The sequence below is a fragment of the Squalius cephalus genome (assembly GCF_949319135.1).
Source record: "Squalius cephalus genome assembly, chromosome: 21".
Classification (NCBI taxonomy): domain Eukaryota; kingdom Metazoa; phylum Chordata; class Actinopteri; order Cypriniformes; family Leuciscidae; genus Squalius; species Squalius cephalus.
Window position 1 is genome coordinate 1,424,459 of NC_137142.1, and position 19,143 is coordinate 1,443,601.

Here is a 19,143-nt window from a genome sequence, read left to right on the forward strand (position 1 = left end):
ATTTCTGCACATTTAAAGGAGTAGTTCACTTCAGAATTAAAATTAACTCTTCTCCTCGTCCTCCAAGATGTTCATGTCTTTCTTTCTTCAGTCTAAAAGAAATTAAGGTTTTTGAGGAAAACACTCCAGGATGTTTCTCCATATAGTGTCTTCAATGGGGTCCAACGGGTCGAAGGTCCAGATGTGAGTTTCAGTGCAGCTTCAAAGTCTCGACACGATCCAGCCGAGGAATAAGAGTCTCATCTAGACAAACCAGCGGACATTTTATAGCAAAATAAACATTTATATACTTTTAACCACAAATGCTGGTCTTGCACTAGCTGTGATGAGACACACATTACGTGATCAGGTTGAAAGGTCAAGCATGACGTAGGCGAAAGAACCGACCCAGTGTTTATAAAGCGAATGTGCAAAGACTAAGACAAACGCCATTTACAAAAAAATAAAATAAATAAAAGGTAAAACAACGATGTCAGACGATTTTGAAGTTGGAGGAGAAAATGAGTTTATCTCCCTACTCTACATTTCTGAACCGGAACATGCTTGACCTTTCAACCTGATCACGTAATGTGTGTCTCATCACAGCTAGTGCAAGACCAGCATTTGTGGTTAAAAGTATATAAATGTTTATTTTGTTGTAAAATGTCCGCTGGTTTGTCTAGATGAGACTCTTATTCCTCGGCTGGATCGTGTCGAGACTTTGAAGCTGCACTGAAACTCACATCTGGACCTTCGACCCGTTGGACCCCATTGAAGACACTATATGGAGGAACATCCTGGAGTGTTTTCCTCAAAATCCTTCATTTCTTTTCGACTAAAGAAAGAAAGACATGAATATCATGTATGAGGTGGGAGAGAGTAAATAATCAGGAAGTTTGCATTCTGAAGTGAACTACTCCTTTAATATTCAGGTTTGTGTAGATGCTGAATGTAAATGTGGAGGTATATCTGATGGGCGGTGTTACACAGAGGCAGGGCACGAGGCTGGACAGGTTGACGTGCCGCGGCGCGAACATATGCAGCTGCTGGAGACACGAGATGGCCGCCGCCTGCACCAGAGAGTCCGAGTGGTCCTGCATGATGGCACAGCCCACCAGACACGACGAGCGGATCGTCGACACGCTGCTGCCGTTTCCTGCGGGATAACCAGAGTGAGGAGTGAGCCAGGGCTAGAGATGCAGATGTGGGATTCACTCGCTGGACATGCGTCACATCATTTGTGAATTATCTTTTAGCGCATTTAACACATCCAATGTGCACATCTCCTGTAATGAATGGGAAATCAGCATTCTGTTAAATATACTGAGCAGTAGGTGATGAGCGACAGACTAGATAAACCAGTAGAAATTGTAAACAGAATTCGCTAAGAGATTTGTGGGCGGAGTCGTGACGCTTACTACAGAATTTTGAGGGCGGAGTCATGATGTTTGCTAAAAGAATTATGGGCAGAGTCATGATGTTTGCTAACATAATTGTGGGAGGAGTCATGATGTTTGCAAACAGAATTATGGGCGGAGTCATGATGTTTGCTAAAATAATTATGGGCGGAGTCATGATGTTTGCTAAAATAATTATGGGCGGAGTCATGTTGTTTGCTAACAGAATTGTGGGCGGAGTCGTGATGTTTGCTAAAATAATTATGGGCGGAGTCATGATGTTTGCTAAAATAATTATGGGCGGAGTCATGATGTTTGCTAAAATAATTATGGGCGGAGTCGTGATGTTTGCTAACAGAATTATGGGCGGAGTCATGATGTTTGCTAACAGAATTATGGGCGGAGTCATGATGTTTGCTAACATAATTGTGGGCGGAGTCATGATGTTTGCAAACAGAATTATGGGCGGAGTCATGATGTTTGCTAAAATAATTATGGGCGGAGTCATGATGTTTGCTAAAATAATTATGGGCGGAGTCATGTTGTTTGCTAACAGAATTGTGGGCGGAGTCATGATGTTTGCAAACAGAATTATGGGCGGAGTCATGATGTTTGCTAAAATGATTATGGGCGGAGTCATGTTGCTTGCTAACAGAATTATGGGCGGAGTCATGATGTTTGCAAACAGAATTATGGGCGGCGTCATGACGTTTGCTACAATAATTATTGGTGGAGTCATGATGTTTGCTAACATAATTGTGGGTGGAGTCATGATGTTTGCTAACATAATTGTGGGTGGAGTCATGTTTGCTAACAGAATATCGCTGCAAAGGCATTTCAAAACTTATTTTTTACCCTTAAGTTAAGAAAGAAAAATAACTTTGCCGTGAGTATACTGGAGAAACACTGACATGTTTCAAGCACAAATGCTATAACTGCATACCCTGTAGTTCTGGGCCGACCGTGGTGATGAGCGCCCCGAGACAGCGGCCCAGACACTGATGCACCTCTGTGTGTGAGGGCGGCACCGTGAGCAGCAGCGTCAGCACCAGAGACAGCGTGGGCTCCACGTAGCCCCGGTACATCGGCCCGCTGGAGTCCACGATCAGAGCCAGAGAGTGCAGCGCCCACGTCTGAAACACCACAGCAGCTCATCAGCAGAGGCACGCTGACAATCACAATACTGCCTTACTCCCTTAACAAGCAACTAATTACGTTACCGCTCAAACAAACCTTTCAGCTGCTGTTATTCTGGATAACAGTTTAACACTTACTTTACCAATAAAAACTAAAAAAATCGAGTCGTTTTTGCTTATGGTTTAACGGAATCATCGAAGGTCAGAAGCAAGTACATTGGTCAAAGTGAGATTAAATGCATAAAAAATTATATTTTATTTAACATATTTAGTTTATTGGAGTTTATAGTTTATTAACGCCTCTGCACTTCGATTTGTCATGAGGACAGGAGAGCTGTCAGTCAATAAATGGGAAAACAAAATAGCTAGCGTTACTTATTTCAGAAAGTAACATATTTTGTTGAAAATTTTAAAAGTAATGCGTTACTTTGCTAGTTACTTGAAAAAGTAATCTGATTACGTAACTCAAGTTATTTGAAACAAGTTACACAACACTGCTCATCAGAGCCGCACTAAACCAGAAGCATAAGCTCCTGCTGCCGCGACGCTCACCTGGACCTCGTGACACGTGGCGTCTTGAGCTAAGGCTAGCAGGATGCTAACGCTAGTCTTGAGGTGCTGGCCCGACCCGATGCCGCCCACGTAACGGTGCAGGCATCCTAACGCCAGAGAGTGACCCGTCCTGGACACCACGTCACGCGCAGACTTCAGCCTGTGCAGAGGAGCAGACAGAATAACACAAACATGAGGAAACAACAACAAACAAACAAATGTATGGAACAGCAGAAGTACAGTGGTGACCCCGGTTCCCTCTGTAAGCAAAGCCACTGCGCTTATAAACACTACTTTATTAGGCATCATGATGAAGATGAACAGATAAATGATAATGAAATGATCAGTGTAAATTATTTGATTGGTAACAGCCAATCAGTGTGTTATTCTAATTTTATCTATTGATCAAATTTAAGAATTTGAAAAGAAAGATAATGAAAGCATACGTTTAATAAGATTAGGGGATAAAAACCTTTACCTTCTCGAAGTAAATATCACAAATAAGCTAATTTAAATATGTAAAAGCTGATAGACCACTAAATGAGAATATTGCTTCAGAATAAATTATATTTAAACAAAGATCCTATTTTTTGAACGACCAATTTACTTGTCGGAAGGAACAAAAGCCCAGCATGCAGAGCTCGCATTCATTTAAATCATAGCCTTCTGAAGTTTAATAATCGTTATTATCTCCAAATTTAAGACCTCTTGAAATGATAATTAAGACTTTTCTTATACCATTTCAGATATCTAAGACTTTTTATGACCTTAAATTGGATCAAACTAAATGTAAGACTTTTTAAGGAGTCTGTATCAATTTGAAATGGAGCAACTCAAGAAATGTTGTATTCCTCTGTGGTCTCGCCATCGCTGCTGAAGCTGTGCTTACTTGTCGAAGCTGTGCTGTGCCATCCGGGCGATGAAGGACGCTTCTCCGACGACTTGTGCCATGCGTCCCAGAGCCTCGCCCGCCGCGCAGCGCAGGATTGGGTTTGGGTTGTCCAGCGCGCCCATCACCAGCGCCAGAGCCGACTTACGCACCTCTTCTGGACCCAGACTGCTCTTGTTCTCAGCCAGACCCTGCACAAATACACACAAGCCCATCAACAATCATCATTACTACTCTTAAACTACTCTACTGTAGGTTTATGAACTACACAACACTTCTGAAACCTTGAGAGCGCTCAGCACTGCGGTGAATATGTTTAGCTGGACGGCCTGTTGACGGACTCCTTTAGCTTGTTTAATGCATTCAGCAAAGTGATCCAGCATTTGCAACCTGGAATAGACAACAGGACATGAGATAAATCCCAAGCAATGCTGTGAAACGAGAGGAACGGTAATGCTACGATCTCATCCGACCAAGACATTGAATCTTTATTGAAGCAACAAAATCACAGCCTAGCAGAACATACGCTACCGTTCAAAAGTGTGGAACAATTTTAATTGTTTTAATGGTTTTTAAAAGAGTCTCTTCTGCTCATCAAGGCTACATTTACTTTATCACAAATACTGTAGAAACAGTGAAATATTATTATCATGCAAATCAGCTGTTGTGAATTATTATTATAATGTGAATATATAGTAAAGTGTAATTGATTCCTGTGATCAAAGCTGAATTTTCAGCATCATTACTCCAGTCTTCATATATATATATATATATATATATATATATATATATATATATATATAGATATATATATATAGATATAGATATATATATAGATATATATATATAGATATAGATATATATATAGATATATACACACACACACATGCAAATATTTCTTAAATATATTTTTCTTAAATATATACATGCATGTACAAAATAATTACACACACATATATTATGTAAACACAAACTTTTATTTTGGATGCGATTAATCGTTGCCCAGCACTATAAAAAACAAATCTATAATTCTACTCAGGGTTGACATACAGTGTGAGTAAAGTGAATGAGAGCACCTAACCCTATAGTAAGTACATGTAGTCAGTACTTAAATATATAATTACACTGTAACAATGACACCTTAAAATAAAGGGTTACAGTTTATTTTAAGGTGTCATTGTTACAGTGTAATTATATATTTAAGTACTGAGTAATATTTGTTAACTACATGTACTTACTATATGGTTAGGGCATGGTTAGGATTTGGTGCAGGGTTAGTTGCATGTAATTATGCATAATTTACTGTAATTACTATGGAAAGTACATGTAACATATGCCACTGTACAAAGAAAGACACTGTAAAATAAAGTGTTACCAAATAAAATGTAACCGCACAGTTCAAGTTAACCAATTGTTAACACACTCCAAGTATACTGAACTAGTATACCCCCACCCCCCCACCCCACAGGGTATAGTATGAGCACAGTGAAAGAACGCACCTGTGTTTGAAGGAGACGTGAGGAAACACGACCCCGAACAGGGCTACGGAAGCGTCGATCACGGACACGCCGAGCGGGAGTGGACCGGGCACGGCCTCGCCCACAGGAACACGCAGGTATATGGAGGACGGGTCGTGTTCCAGCGCACCGCTGCCCGACGCACTGTTCGGCTGAAGCTGAGGGACACACACCAGGGAATCATTTAGAAACTGTGTAGGATCTGCTAAAAGTGTGCGTTCAAAAGCATCGCATCCACTACAAATATTATTTATTATAATATAAAAAAAAATTCTTAAGAGCTTAACCCCATTCATGAGAATGGCATATTTAATCTAAATGTGTATATCAGATGTAAAACTGCTCCGTCTCTAATGTTCGTCCGCATGGATTAGAGTTACTTACAGCTGCACATTCTCCCGTCAAGTGTGTTTTTATAAATCACATTTCATGCGTGTGAAGTGGCGTACGGCTCTTTCAGGGCCTGCAACGGTTATAAATGAGGCCCCAGAAAACCGCATGCTAAATGAACACTTGAACACTGCAAAGAATGCTTTTCTTACTTAGTATTTTTGTCTTGTTTCCATCCCAAATTCTTAAATCAAGATACATTTACTAGATGAGTAAAATGACATAAGATATTGTGTTGAAGAAGATGTCCTGTTTTCCGGAGAATTAATATAAATAATGTAAGTTGATGCTTAAAAAAGGCAAAATAATCTGCTAATGGGGTCAGAAAAATAATCTTAATTCAAACAGACACAAGATTATTTTTCTCACCCCATTGGCAGATAATTTAGCTTTTTTTAAGCAAAAAATTTATTTATTTTTATTTCCCCAGAAAACAAGACTTAATATCTTATGTCATTTTTCTCATCTAGTAAATGCATCTTGATTTAAGAATTGTTAGGATTTTTGTCTTGTTTCCAGTCCAAATATATAAGTAAGAGAAGCATTTTTTGCAGTGAAGGACACTGGTTTCTGCATCTCACCTGATCCTCGATGGACTTGTGATCGGTTTCCTGAAGCCAGGAGCCCATCAGCACACTGTCGTCGTAATGGCACAGCGAGCGCAGCAGAGACGTGGTGGTGTTGGCGGAGTTATCTGTGAGCGTGAACTCGGCCACCAGCTCGCGCAGGAGAGCGTTAAAGCTGCCTTCGTAAGTCTTGGGCGGCAGCAGAGCCAGTATATCGTAGAGCCGCAGGCGAACCATGGCAGCGCTGGCCTTCAGATGAGCTCCGTGAACCTTGATCACTGCAGGAACACTGCGACACAACACTACACTCAAACACACTGTACTGTGGAAAATATAATCAAGTCATTTATCAGTCCTCACTCAAACACAGCAAAAATACAGCCTGAAGATACAAAAATCACAGCCAGTCAGAACAAATTTGATGTTTAAGGTACAGTGGGGTCTGTGAGATTTGTTAATGCTTTTAAAGAGGCTCTTCTGCTCACCAAGGCTCCATTTATTTGATCAAAAAGACAGTAAAAACTGTGAAATATGATTACAATTTAAGAGCTGTTTTCTTTACTTTATATATAGTAAAGTATAATTTATTCCTGAATTTTCAGCATCATTACTCGTCTTCAGTGTCACATGATCCTTCAGAAATCATTCTAATATGTGGATTTGATGCTCAAGAAACATTTATGATTACATGTAGGAGGAGTCTCTCTGCAAGCGCACTGCACTCGCAACCAAATAAATCATAAATCACAGCCAATCAGAAGAGTGTGTGGGCGGAGTCTCTGCAATGCTCAAAGTTGAAAACTGTTGTGCTGCTACAGATTTGTCTGGAAACGGTCATACATTTTTATTTTTCAGGATTCTTTGATGAGTAGAATATTCAAGAGAACAGCAGTTATTTAAAATAGAATCTTGTGTGACATTATAAACGGTCACTTTTGATCAATTTAACAAAGCCTTGCTGATTTTCCTTCAAACTAACAGAAACAGTGCTGATCACAGGCACCGGCATGTCTTTACTGTAAATCCTGCACTGCATCACACTCACTGGGACATCATGGTCATGGCACACTCGATGGGCGTCATCAGTCTGCGGATCACATCCTCCGTCAGCAGCTCTGGACAATGGGCCACAAAGCTGCGCATGGCTGTGAGGAAGCAGAAACATGTTGTTTTCCTGATGCGTGTGATAAACAGAGCAGAGAAAGCCATGCAGGGATGATGCAAGGTGTTTTACCGCACAGGGCTCCGGCACGGCCCTCCAGCATCACCTGCCAGCTGAAGGAGTCTCCTCTGGCCTTCTCCGCCTCCAGCTCCTTCTGGGAGCGAGGGAACACGTTACGCCACAGCAGCAGCATCTTGGGCAGGTGGTAACGCACTAAAGACGGTCCTGAGGAGATGAAACAACACGACTGCTAATATTACTGCCATCATGTAAATGCTTTTAGGCAGCAAGAAACACACTGTGCTTCTGAGCCTCTTCATATTTCAGGAGAGATGCTTCACACTGTATTCTAATTAGACGCAATGCAACAAGACTCCAGTGACATCCGTTTGTCCACATCTGATACAACATGACTTCGAGATGGGACCAAATAAATCACAGCCAATCAGAAGGGTGTGTGGGCGGAGTCTCTCTGCAAGAGCACTGCATATATACGTTGCATCCGCACCGCCAGTAGGAACTCTGAAGTGACGTAAGCTGCGCTCGTTGTTGTGACTTTTATTTTGACGGGGCTGAGAACGCAAGAGCCTGAGCAAACAAACAGCGCTCGCATTCTCCGTGTTCATTAGTTTACGATCTGTCTAACAGTCCTGTCTAATACGTTATTAGATAAAACTGTTATACATAGAAAGTAGACTGTATATGAAAAGGTATTAGTGTATGCCGTGTGGTTGATATCCAGTGTTGCTGAGCAGAAATACATAATCAGGTTCTCTTGGTCTCCTCAAAGTTGCGTTGGATTTTCTTCTCAGCGTAAAGATTGAGAGCTCTATCTATCACTGTTTCCCATGTTCGTAGAGTTAGTTTCTGGATTAATTGGCCAATCAGCGAACACTAATATCACGGATAGTTTCTATTGCACTGGTTTAGACTCACTCTGGAGTAGGAGTGAATTAGTTCCTCCAAAAGAGTTCCTAGAACTAAAATCGTTCCTAGTTCCTGCGATGCGAACACGCCGACATCCGGGAACTTCCGCCAATAGTTCTAGGAACTATGAAAAGGTTCCTCCGGTGCGAAAGCCCCTATAATGTGGCAAGTAGCCGTGTAATAAGCAGGATTATATACATCATTCATCCCGTACACGTTTACAGCTGGAACGCTGAACACATGGATGCAAGAGCCCATGTTAAGAGCTTATGTGATGAGGGGATCTGGTTGCTGGACTCACCTAAGGTCATGAGCGCTCCTAACAGCAGCCAGCCAGCTTGAGTCCGCTGGAGAGACAGACGGCTGTTCTGCGCTGCCGATCGCAGCAGATCCTCAGCTATACTCACCACCATCTGAAACACACCACTCACAGTCAGGATCTGTTACAGCACTCAGATACAGGTGCTTCTCTACAGGAGTCTGTGATAGCAGCTTCTATTTTTTCACAAATACACATTCTTCTAATACTAAACATTAGAGGTGTAACAATATATCACAATACAAAAATGCAACAATATGTATAGACTCAGACTGGGATCGGGAGGGGTGGCAGTGGAGACTCAGACTGGGATCGGGAGGGGAGGCAGTGGAGACTCAGACTGGGATCGGGAGGGGAGGCAGTGGAGACTCAGACTGGGATTGGGAGGGGCGGCAGTGGAGACTCAGACTGGGATCGGGAGGGGCGGCAGTGGAGACTCGGGATCGGGAGGGGCGGCAGTGGAGACTCGGGATCGGGAGGGGCGGCAGTGGAGACTCAGACTGGGATCGGGAGGGGCGGCAGTGGAGACTCAGACTGGGATCGGGAGGAGAGGCCGTGGAGACTCAGACTGGGATCGGGAGGGGCGGCAGTGGAGACTCAGACTGGGATCGGGAGGGGAGGCAGTGGAAACTCAGACTGGGATCGGGAGGGGCGGCAGTGGAGACTCAGACTGGGATCGGAAGGGGCGGCAGTGGAGACTCAGACTGGGACTGGGAGGGGAGGCAGTGGAGACTCAGACTGGGATCGAGAGGGGAGGCAGTGGAGACTCAGACTGGGATCGGGAGGGGAGGCAGTGGAGACTCAGACTGGGATCGGGAGGGGCGGCAGTGGAGACTCAGACTGGGATCGGGAGGAGAGGCAGTGGAGACTCAGACTGGGATTGGGAGGAGAGGCAGTGGAGAAGAGGCAGTGGAGACTCAGACTGGGATCGGGAGGGGAGGCAGTGGAGACTCAGACTGGGATCGGGAGGGACGGCAGTGGAGACTCAGACTGGGATCGGGAGGGGCGGCAGTGGAGACTCAGACTGGGATCAGGAGGGGAGGCAGTGGAGACTCAGACTGGGATTGGAAGGGGCGGCAGTGGAGACTCAGACTGGGACTGGGAGGGGAGGCAGTCGAGACTCAGACTGGGATCGAGAGGGGAGGCAGTGGAGACTCAGACTGGGACTGGGAGGGGAGGCAGTCGAGACTCAGACTGGGATCGAGAGGGGAGGCAGTGGAGACTCAGACTGGGATCGAGAGGGGCGGCAGTGGAGACTCAGACTGGGATCGGGAGGGAAGCAGTGAAGACTCAGACTGGGATCGGGAGGAGAGGCAGTGGAGACTCAGACTGGGATCGGGAGGGGTGGCAGCGGAGACTCAGACTGGGACCGGGAGGGAGGTGGAGACTCAGACTGGGATCGGGAGGGAAGCAGTGGAGACTCAGACCTTGCCCTTGGAGTGTGGGATGCCCAGAGGACACTGATGGACTCCTCCCAGCAGAGCCGCCATGGCGAAGCTGTACCCGCTCACGGCCTCGGGCGAGTTCTTCAGGTTGTTGATGCACTCGGCGCAGCGGTCCAGCAGAGGCGTGAGCTGGTGTGGAAGAGCGACAGAAACACAGCGCAGACACCAGGCAGCCGACAGACGAGCCGCCATACTCGGGTGCAGCAGCACAGACGTCACCGTCTCCAGAAAACCTGCACACATCATCACAGGCGTCCAGATAGTGAGCCGACTACGCTGCTAACAGTTTGACTTTAAAGAAATCCAAAACACTTTTGTCCCTCCATTGAAAGTCCATGTAATCAAAACTTTCAAGCTACAAAAGTTCATAGAGATTGTATAAACTCCACATCAAATATGGAAAAAGGAAGCTCAACCGTTTTTTGCTTGAACAATCCTCATTGGTTCCCGAGCTTTTGTTTACCATATTTGATGAGCTCTATTATATTATATATTTATTATATTATATATATATTATATTTAATCCTCCATATGGATTAAAGCGTTCCATTCAATATGGATGTATTTTACTGTCTCGTTTTGAAGCATCAGAGTTTTGTGTGAACAGACTGTGGAGAGACAGGAATATCTCAGATTTCATTAAAAATATCGAAGATGAGTTTCATAAGTTTTGAAGATAAAAGTCTTATGGGCTTGGAATAACATTGTAAATATATGTAATGTATAAATGTATGAATAAGGAAAGAATTTTGAGGGTTGAATGAGACAAGGACATTTGCCAAAAAAACAGTGAAAACTTGCCATCATAACATCAACTACAAATTCCATATCTATACCAAATAATGTAGTAATCTCTATTTATAAATCAAAAAAGAAAAGCTTAATCATAAGTGGACGTTTCAAAATGCTAATGACCCAAAGTATGCAAGCAACAAGGAAAACGGGAAAAGAAACAGCTCAGAAGAAAGAAATGGAGCATGTTGGGACGCAAGGATTCTCAGACAGTGATAATTACACATGCCTAAAATACAGTATTTCTGCCAAAAATGGCACTAGAAAAGTGCTACTAAAATTAAGTGTCAGGGTGAAATTTAGCTTGAGCATCCATGGCAATGAAACAAATATACAAAGACTTTTGATAAACATGCCACCTGGGATGTTTGTCTGGTTCTGTACCGACTGCTACATGTTGTGGTTATGTGCAATTCTCCTACCGACGGACGGCTCCAGGATCAGCGGGGAGGCCGTAGCGCTCAGACTCTGGACCAAACTGCCCAGCTCTTTCAAGGCGCACACCATCACATGCTGACTAGCCGACACGTCAGCGGCTCCGGCGCGGCTCTCGCTGCTCGGGTCGTTCACCACCGCCTCTGTGTGGGAGAGAGCACAGTCATGAGCCTCTTCATTCACACGGAGCGATCGAACACTCATCGCTGTCAGGACCAGTGTTGGGGACAGTTACTTTTAAAAGTTATGTGTTACAAGATTGCGTTACTCCCTAAAAAAGTAACTAATTGCGTTAATACCAGCCTCTCACTTGTCTCGTTCTTGAACAAATCAGGCTTTTGAATAAAACGGTTGTATGAATGATTCAATGACTCACTTATTAAGACTGATGAATTGTAGATTAGGCTAATTTGTTTTTTTTTGTTTTTTTTAAATAAAAATCACTCTTAAAAATAAAAGTTCTTTATTAGCATCGATAGTTCCATGAACAATCTTTAACATCCATCGAATCTTTCCATTTAATAAAAGTTTTTTTTAGAGGGGAAAAAGGTTCTTTAAAATATTGTACAAATCAGGCTTTTGAACAAATTGGTTGTATAAATGATTCAATGACTCACATATTAAGACAGTGACTTGCTGCCATCTACTTAAAAAGTAAATAAAAGGTTCTTTAAAATATTAAAATGTTTTTCACACAAAGAAAATCATGGTTCTTTTAAGAACTGGTCAATGAAAGGTTCTTTTAGGAACCAAAAATGGCAAAAACTGCGAAAACCTCCATTTGGATCCAATATTTTTAAGAGTGTGACATCCTATTATTCTTATTAAATTTATTGATTATATGTAAGAATTTGATGTAAAAGATTCATATCTAATAAGGATTAGGCCTGTGCAGCGATTAATCGCATTCCAAAATAAAAAGTTTGTGTTTCCATAATACATGTGTGTGTAGTGTATAATTATTTTGTATATATATAAATACACATACATGCATGTATATATTTGAGAAATATTTGCATTTATATATTTTATATATAAATAATTTTTTCATAAATATATACATGCATGTGTGTGTATATACAAAATAATTATACACTACACACACATGTATTATGGAAACACAAACTTTTTATTTTGGATGTGATTAATCATTGCACAGCCGTAGAAAAAGAAGCCCAATAAACGAGGACAAATGTGATTTCAGACACATGGATGAGCATCACTGATTGTGGATTACTCTTATGATCTCCATCTTACCCACAGCTCTCATCTGTTTGCTGATGGCCAGGCAGATCTCCTTGGCAGCAGCGATTTGAGCTTTCTCTCCCAGCAGACCTCCCAGCGTCGCCCGCAAGGCGAAGGACACGCAGCGGCGGGAATACACGGCCTCCACGTGAGTCTGTGTGGCGCGCGGGTGAGCCACCAGCTCCAGCAGATGAGACAGAAACACTGCAAAGTTACGCTCCAGCCACTGGCCGCCCAGAGTCGTGACGAACACAACATACGCCTGCACGAAGAGACACCGATGAGCAGATGATTACACATGTAATGCAGTGAATAAAACCTTCTGTTGCTTTATAGTTTAAAACAGAGAGTTTGGTCATGGCTGAGATAAACCCACAATATAGAAAGAGTTATTATGCCAAACACCAGCTCATCAAATCATCATGCAGAGCGTTAAACATCATTCCCTTTCGTCAGCAGGGAACTCCAACGCCTCGTCGGGGGAGTTCCCCTGACGAATTGGGATCACGCCAGGGATCCAATCGCCTTCGAGAGAGTTAACAACGAGCCAATGAAAGAGAAACTGAATTGGCATGCAATATTTGCATTCCGCGGCCCGCCTACCAGCGCGGGTATAAAAGGCGGAAGTAAACATTGCGCAATGCTTATCGCCTCGGAGCCGAACAGGATTCAACACTGTCTGCTGCTGTTTCCTTCGCCTGAGAGAAAATAAAGAAAAAGAGTTTTCATCGAGTCCTCTTCAGGAAAGAGTCCTCTCTATCTGCCGGTGTTACAGCCTGTCAGCGATCGCCGCTTCCTTCCGCCAGCCGTGCTTCTTTGATTAAATCAAAAGCCGTTTTCACGGCTGGTATTGAGTGCCCACACGGGCTTGCAGTTTCCCCGTGTGTGGCCGCGGTGGGTCCCTGTGTGCTTCGGCACGTGAAAGAGAGGTTCTCTCTCTTTCCTGAAAGAGCTTTTTCGGGCGACCTGCGCCTTTGTCTACGTGACAAAGATGTCATCTCGCCCGTGCGTTTCTGGATGCGGTAGACTTCTGTCTCAGGGTGATGGTCACAGATACTGCGTCTCGTGTTTGGGCTTAGGGCACGCAGAGGCAGCATTTGTGGACGAGTCATGTTCTCATTGTGGGAACATGACTCTGGCGGCGCTCCGCTCGAGACTTAAAATCCTTCAGCAGAAAGTTGCTGAAGGTGTCCCTTCAGTCTACACCCGTTCTAGTTCGTCTGCTGGTTCAGTCCAGCGGGCGACTACTTCGGCTGTGGCTGATGGTGAGCGTATGAGGGTTACAGTGCGGAATATCTCGCCAGGTGAAATATCCTCACGAGGTTCCCACTCCTCTGTAGCGCCGTTGCCATCGGTGCCCTTGTTGGAGCCACTGGAGCCGCCCCGTGCGGTTCCGGTTGTTTCCTTCGGGGCGCCACCTGAAGATGCGATGTCTATTGCTGCATCGGAGGGAGAGCGGTCATCCTCGGGTGACGACTCGGCGGGTCTACCCCCTTCGGGTGCGGTGGCTGCAGCCGAGCCGGATCCTGAGTTGGCCGCTATGCTTGCCCGGGCGGCCTCGAATGTCGGGCTCGTGTGGAACCCTCCACCGTGTCCCGAACCTTCGCGGCTTGATGATTGGTGTATCGGGGCGGGTCGCGCTGGTTCTCAGCGCCCCGCTCCGGTCCCGTTCTTCCCGGAGGTGCATGAGGAGTTGACGAAGTCATGGATGGCACCCCTGACTGCCAGACATAGACCGACTCACTCCTCCTCCCTCACCACCCTGGATGGTGGGGCGGTTAAGGGATACGAGGGAATCCCCCCAGTGGAGCGGTCAGTAGCGATGCAGTTGTGTCCGAAGACCGCTTCCACTTGGCGGGGTGCCCCTTCACTCCCCTCCCGCGCCTGTAGGTTCTCCTCCGGTCTGACCGGGAAGGCTTACACGGCGTGTGGAGAAGCCGCTTCCGCCCTGCATGCCATGGCGTTGCTTCAGGTCCACCAGGCCAAAGCGCTTCATGACATGCAGCAGGCTGGTCCCGACCCAGGGGTGCTGCAGGAGCTGCGTGTGGCGATGGACTTCGCCCTCCGGGCGACGAAAGTCACCGCACGTTCTCTGGGACGGGCGATGTCCACTTTGGTGGTCCAGGAGCGCCACCTTTGGCTTACCCTCGCGGATATGCGGGATTCAGAGAGAGCTAGATTTCTGAATGCTCCTATATCCCAAGGGGGCCTTTTCGGCGACGCGGTGGGGGACTTCGCCCAAGAGTTCTCCGCCGCCCAGAAGCAGTCTGAGGCGCTTCGGCATGTCCTGCCCAGGAGACGGAGTGCTGCTGGTCCGTCTTCTGCGGCCGAAGAACCTCAGACTACTCGTCGCCGAGGGCGCCCTCCTGCGGCTGCCTCCGCTCCTCCTCCTGGGCAGCAGTCCAACCCCAGGAGGCGGGGCGCCGGTCGTAAGAGGGCTCCCCCGCCTGCTCAGCCGCCTCCGACCCCCAAGAAGGCCAAGGGGAAGAGGCGTTCCTGAGACGGGCGACCCAGAGGTCCGAAGAGCTGCTCTACAGGAGGGGGCCTCTGCTCCCCTCCTTCCCCCGGAGGAGGGCCGGGTGGAGAATCCTTTGTTTGTTTCTGTTCCGCCACCGACCAGCCGGTCGGTGGTACCCAAAACTTCAATAAAAGAGCAATTTCTTCCTCCTCTGGGTCATTCACGGTTGAGACTGCTGAACAAGCAGTCTCTCCCGTTAGAGAGTGGGACGGCAGTGTGCGCCACCCTCAGGTCTCGCCACTCTCAGTCCCCTCTCCCCAGCTCTCAGATAGCAGTGGCGCCACCTCGGTCACGCCACTCCTGTCTGCCGCTGGGCGGGAAGGCAGCGAGACCAGCAGCCGCCCTCGGGCCTTGCTCCTTGTCTCCTCCCCTTCCCTCGCCAGGCGACAGCCCGCAGCAGAACACTCTCGGGTCTTCTCTGCCGTCTGTCCCCCGGTGGAAGCAGGTAGGTGTTGTCCAAGTACACACCCAGACCCCGCTCTCGGCCGCTACAATGCCACCGGAGCCGTGTCCCTGCCTTCCACCTCGCTGCCCCCCCGCGGGTACGCCGGTGGTGCGGGTGGGCTCATTGCGCCAGTCACTTGGGGCCTGGTTAGCGCTCCCGAGTCCATCGCGCTGGCTCATCCGCACCATCCGGCTCGGCTATGCAATTCAGTTTGCACGCCGGCCTCCCAAGTTCAGGGGCGTCCACTTCACCCGTGTGCGTTCACTGGATGCTCCTGTCTTGCGGAAAGAGATCGACGCCCTGCTGGCGAAGGACGCGATCGAGCCGGTCCCTCCAGCCGATATGAAGTCAGGGTTTTACAGCCCTTACTTCATTGTACCCAAGAAAGGCGGTGGGTTACGGCCAATCCTGGATCTGCGAGTATTGAATCGGGCCCTGCACAAGCTCCCATTCAAGATGCTCACGCAGAAACGCATTTTCGAATGCATCCGTCCCCGGGATTGGTTTGCAGCGATCGACCTGAAGGACGCGTACTTTCATGTCTCGATTCTTCCCCGACACAGACCATTCCTTCGGTTTGCTTTCGAGGGTCGAGCATATCAGTACAAGGTCCTACCCTTCGGGCTGGCCCTGTCGCCCCGTGTCTTTACGAAAGTCGCGGAGGCGGCCATTGTTCCCATGAGAGAACAAGGCATTCGCATTCTCAACTACCTCGACGACTGGCTCATTCTGGCACACTCGCGAGAGATGTTGTGCGATCACAGGGACATGGTGCTCCGGCACCTCAGTCAGTTGGGGCTTCAGGTCAACTGGGAGAAGAGCAAACTCTGCCCCGTGCAGAGGATCTCTTATCTCGGTATGGAACTGGACTCGGTCGCTCAGACTGCACGCCTCACGGAGGAACGCGTCCAGTCGGTGCTCAACTGCCTCAAGTCCTTTCGAGGCAGATCAGCGGTTCCACTGAAACAGTTTCAGAGGCTCCTGGGGCATATGGCAGCCGCAGTAACGCCGCTCGGTTTGTTGCATATGAGACCGCTCCAGCACTGGCTTCACGATTGAGTCCCGAGGTGGGCGTGGCAGAGCGGCACGTTCCGGGTCAAAGTCACCCCGCACTGTCGCCAAACCTTCACCCCTTGGTCGGATCCTGTGTTTCTTCGGGCCGGAGTGCCCCTAGTCCAGGTTTCCAGGCATGCTGTGGTATTCACAGATGCTTCTGCCAAGGGTTGGGGGGCCACGTACAAAGGGCATGTAGTCTCGGGTCTGTGGACGGGGCCCCAGCTGCATTGGCACATCAACTGCCTAGAGTTGCAAGCAGTACGCTTGGCCTTGTGTCGCCTCAAGGGGTTTCTCAGACACAAGCACGTACTGGTCCGTACGGACAGCACTGCGACCATTGCGTACATCAACCGACAAGGTGGTCTGCGCTCCCGTCGTATGTCGCGACTCGCCTCCCACCTCCTCCTATGGAGTCAGAAGCATCTGAGGTCGCTTCGTGCCGTTCATGTCCCAGGGGAGTTCAATTGTGTGGCCGACGAGCTTTCACATCAGCCTCCCCTTCCGGGAGAATGGCGACTCCATCCCCAGGTGGTCCAGCTGATTTGGCGAATCTTCGGAGCCGCACAGGTAGACCTGTTTGCCTCTCCGGACACGACCCATTGCCAGTGGTATTACTCCCTGACCGAAGGAACTCTCGGCACGGATGCCCTGGCACACAGCTGGCCCCGGGACTTACGCAAATATGCGTTCCCCCCAGTGAGCCTTCTTGCACAGACACTGTGCAAGGTCAGGGAGGACGAGGAGCAGGTCCTTTTGGTAGCCCCGTATTGGCCAACCCGGACTTGGTTCTCAGAACTCATGCTCCTCGCGACAGCCCCTCCTTGGCCGATTCCTCTGAGGAACGACCTTCTTTCTCAGAGACGGGGCACTCTATGGCACCCGCGTCCAGACCTCTGGAAACTCCATGTCTGGTCCCTGGACGGGACGCGGAGGTTCTAGATGGCCTGCCACAGGCAGTGGTAGATACCATCTCTTCAGCTAGAGCCTCCTCTACGAGGCGCCTCTACGCTCTGAAGTGGAACCTGTTCGTCGGCTGGTGTTCTTCCCACGGGGAGAACCCACGAACTTGCCCGATCAGAGTCGTGCTCTCCTTCCTACAACAGGGGTTGGAGCGAAGGCTGTCTCCCTCCACCCTCAAAGTGTATGTTGCCGCAATAGCCGCACATCACGATGTAGTTGAAGGTAAGTCCGTGGGGAAGCACGACCTGGTCATCAGATTCCTCAAGGGTGCTAGGAGGCTAAATCCACCTCGCGACTTGCACCCTGTACCCTCTTGGGACTTAACTTTAGTGCTTAAAGCGCTCCAAAGTCCTCCTTTTGAGCCTTTGCTGACAGTCGAGCTTAATATCCTGTCCATTAAGACAGCACTCCTGTTGGCATTGGCTTCTTTCAAGAGGGTGGGGGATCTGCAGGCTTTTTCGGTCGACGAATCGTGCCTAGAGTTCGGGCCCGGCCTTTCTCAGGTTGTGTTGAGACCCCGGCTCGGATATGTGCCCAAGGTTCCTACCACTCCCTTCGCGGACCAGGTAGTGAACCTGCAAGCGCTGCCCCAGGAGGAGGCAGACCCAGCCCTAGCTTTTCTCTGTCCTGTCCGGGCCCTCCGGGTTTATATAGACAGAACGCAAAGCTTTAGGACCTCAGATCAGCTCTTTGTTTGTTACGGAGGCCAGCAGAAGGGGAAGGCTGTCTCCAAGCAGAGGTTAGCCCACTGGCTAGTGGATGCTATCACCAGGGCTTATGAGTCCCAGGGTGAGCCCTGCCCACCCAGGTTGCGGGCTCACTCCACTAGGAGTGTTGCCGCTTCTTGGGCTCTGGCACAAGGCGCCTCGCTAACAGACATTTGTAGAGCTGCGGGCTGGGCGACACCGAACACGTTCGCTAGGTTTTATAGCCTACGTGTGGAACCTGTTTCCTCCCGAGTACTTGCTACGGCCAGTAATTAGAGGGAATAGGTGTGTCGGCTTGCGACGCCATTCCGTGAGCGGATACGTGCGTCTTTTGCTCCGTTGGTTACCCAACAAACGGCTAACCTCGTGAGTTCCTCCATCACCCCCTCCGGTGCCAGCCGTTGCGGACCTTCCGGCTCCAGGTCTGCTACCTTCAGTAAGGAGTTGCTAGTAGACTGGGTGTTTTTCCAGTGGTCCCTGCGGTGACCCATGATTGCCACGTGCACTTCAGCCGTGTCTTCCCCTTGACAGACTCATTCTGTCGTCCCTGTTGAGTACGCTCCTCACTCCTCTGGACTGGGACTACCTTCAAGGATTGCCATATGTTTCACTACCCTACGTGGTTAGTACATGTGTGTATTTGAGGGCCTTCCTCTAGGCTGCCTCAGCTTCCGCAGCGTTCCCCCCCTTATTGTCAATCCTTGGG

General features: G+C 47.8%; 1 protein-coding gene across 1 annotated transcript in view; it reads right to left on the reverse strand.

Annotated features, from left to right (window-relative positions):
* Positions 1 to 19,143, reverse strand: part of heatr5b (HEAT repeat containing 5B) — a 61,925-nt gene that overhangs the window by 24,099 nt on the left and 18,683 nt on the right. The window contains exons 8-20 of the mRNA XM_079855469.1: positions 12,764 to 13,013; positions 11,494 to 11,649; positions 10,262 to 10,512; positions 8,817 to 8,928; positions 7,661 to 7,813; positions 7,472 to 7,571; positions 6,442 to 6,715; positions 5,453 to 5,628; positions 4,238 to 4,343; positions 3,954 to 4,144; positions 3,065 to 3,224; positions 2,320 to 2,509; positions 966 to 1,135 (exon numbers count right to left, since the gene is read on the reverse strand). Coding sequence (XP_079711595.1) covers positions 966 to 1,135; positions 2,320 to 2,509; positions 3,065 to 3,224; positions 3,954 to 4,144; positions 4,238 to 4,343; positions 5,453 to 5,628; positions 6,442 to 6,715; positions 7,472 to 7,571; positions 7,661 to 7,813; positions 8,817 to 8,928; positions 10,262 to 10,512; positions 11,494 to 11,649; positions 12,764 to 13,013 — 2,289 coding nt within the window. The remainder of the gene's footprint in view (positions 1 to 965; positions 1,136 to 2,319; positions 2,510 to 3,064; positions 3,225 to 3,953; positions 4,145 to 4,237; positions 4,344 to 5,452; positions 5,629 to 6,441; positions 6,716 to 7,471; positions 7,572 to 7,660; positions 7,814 to 8,816; positions 8,929 to 10,261; positions 10,513 to 11,493; positions 11,650 to 12,763; positions 13,014 to 19,143) is intronic.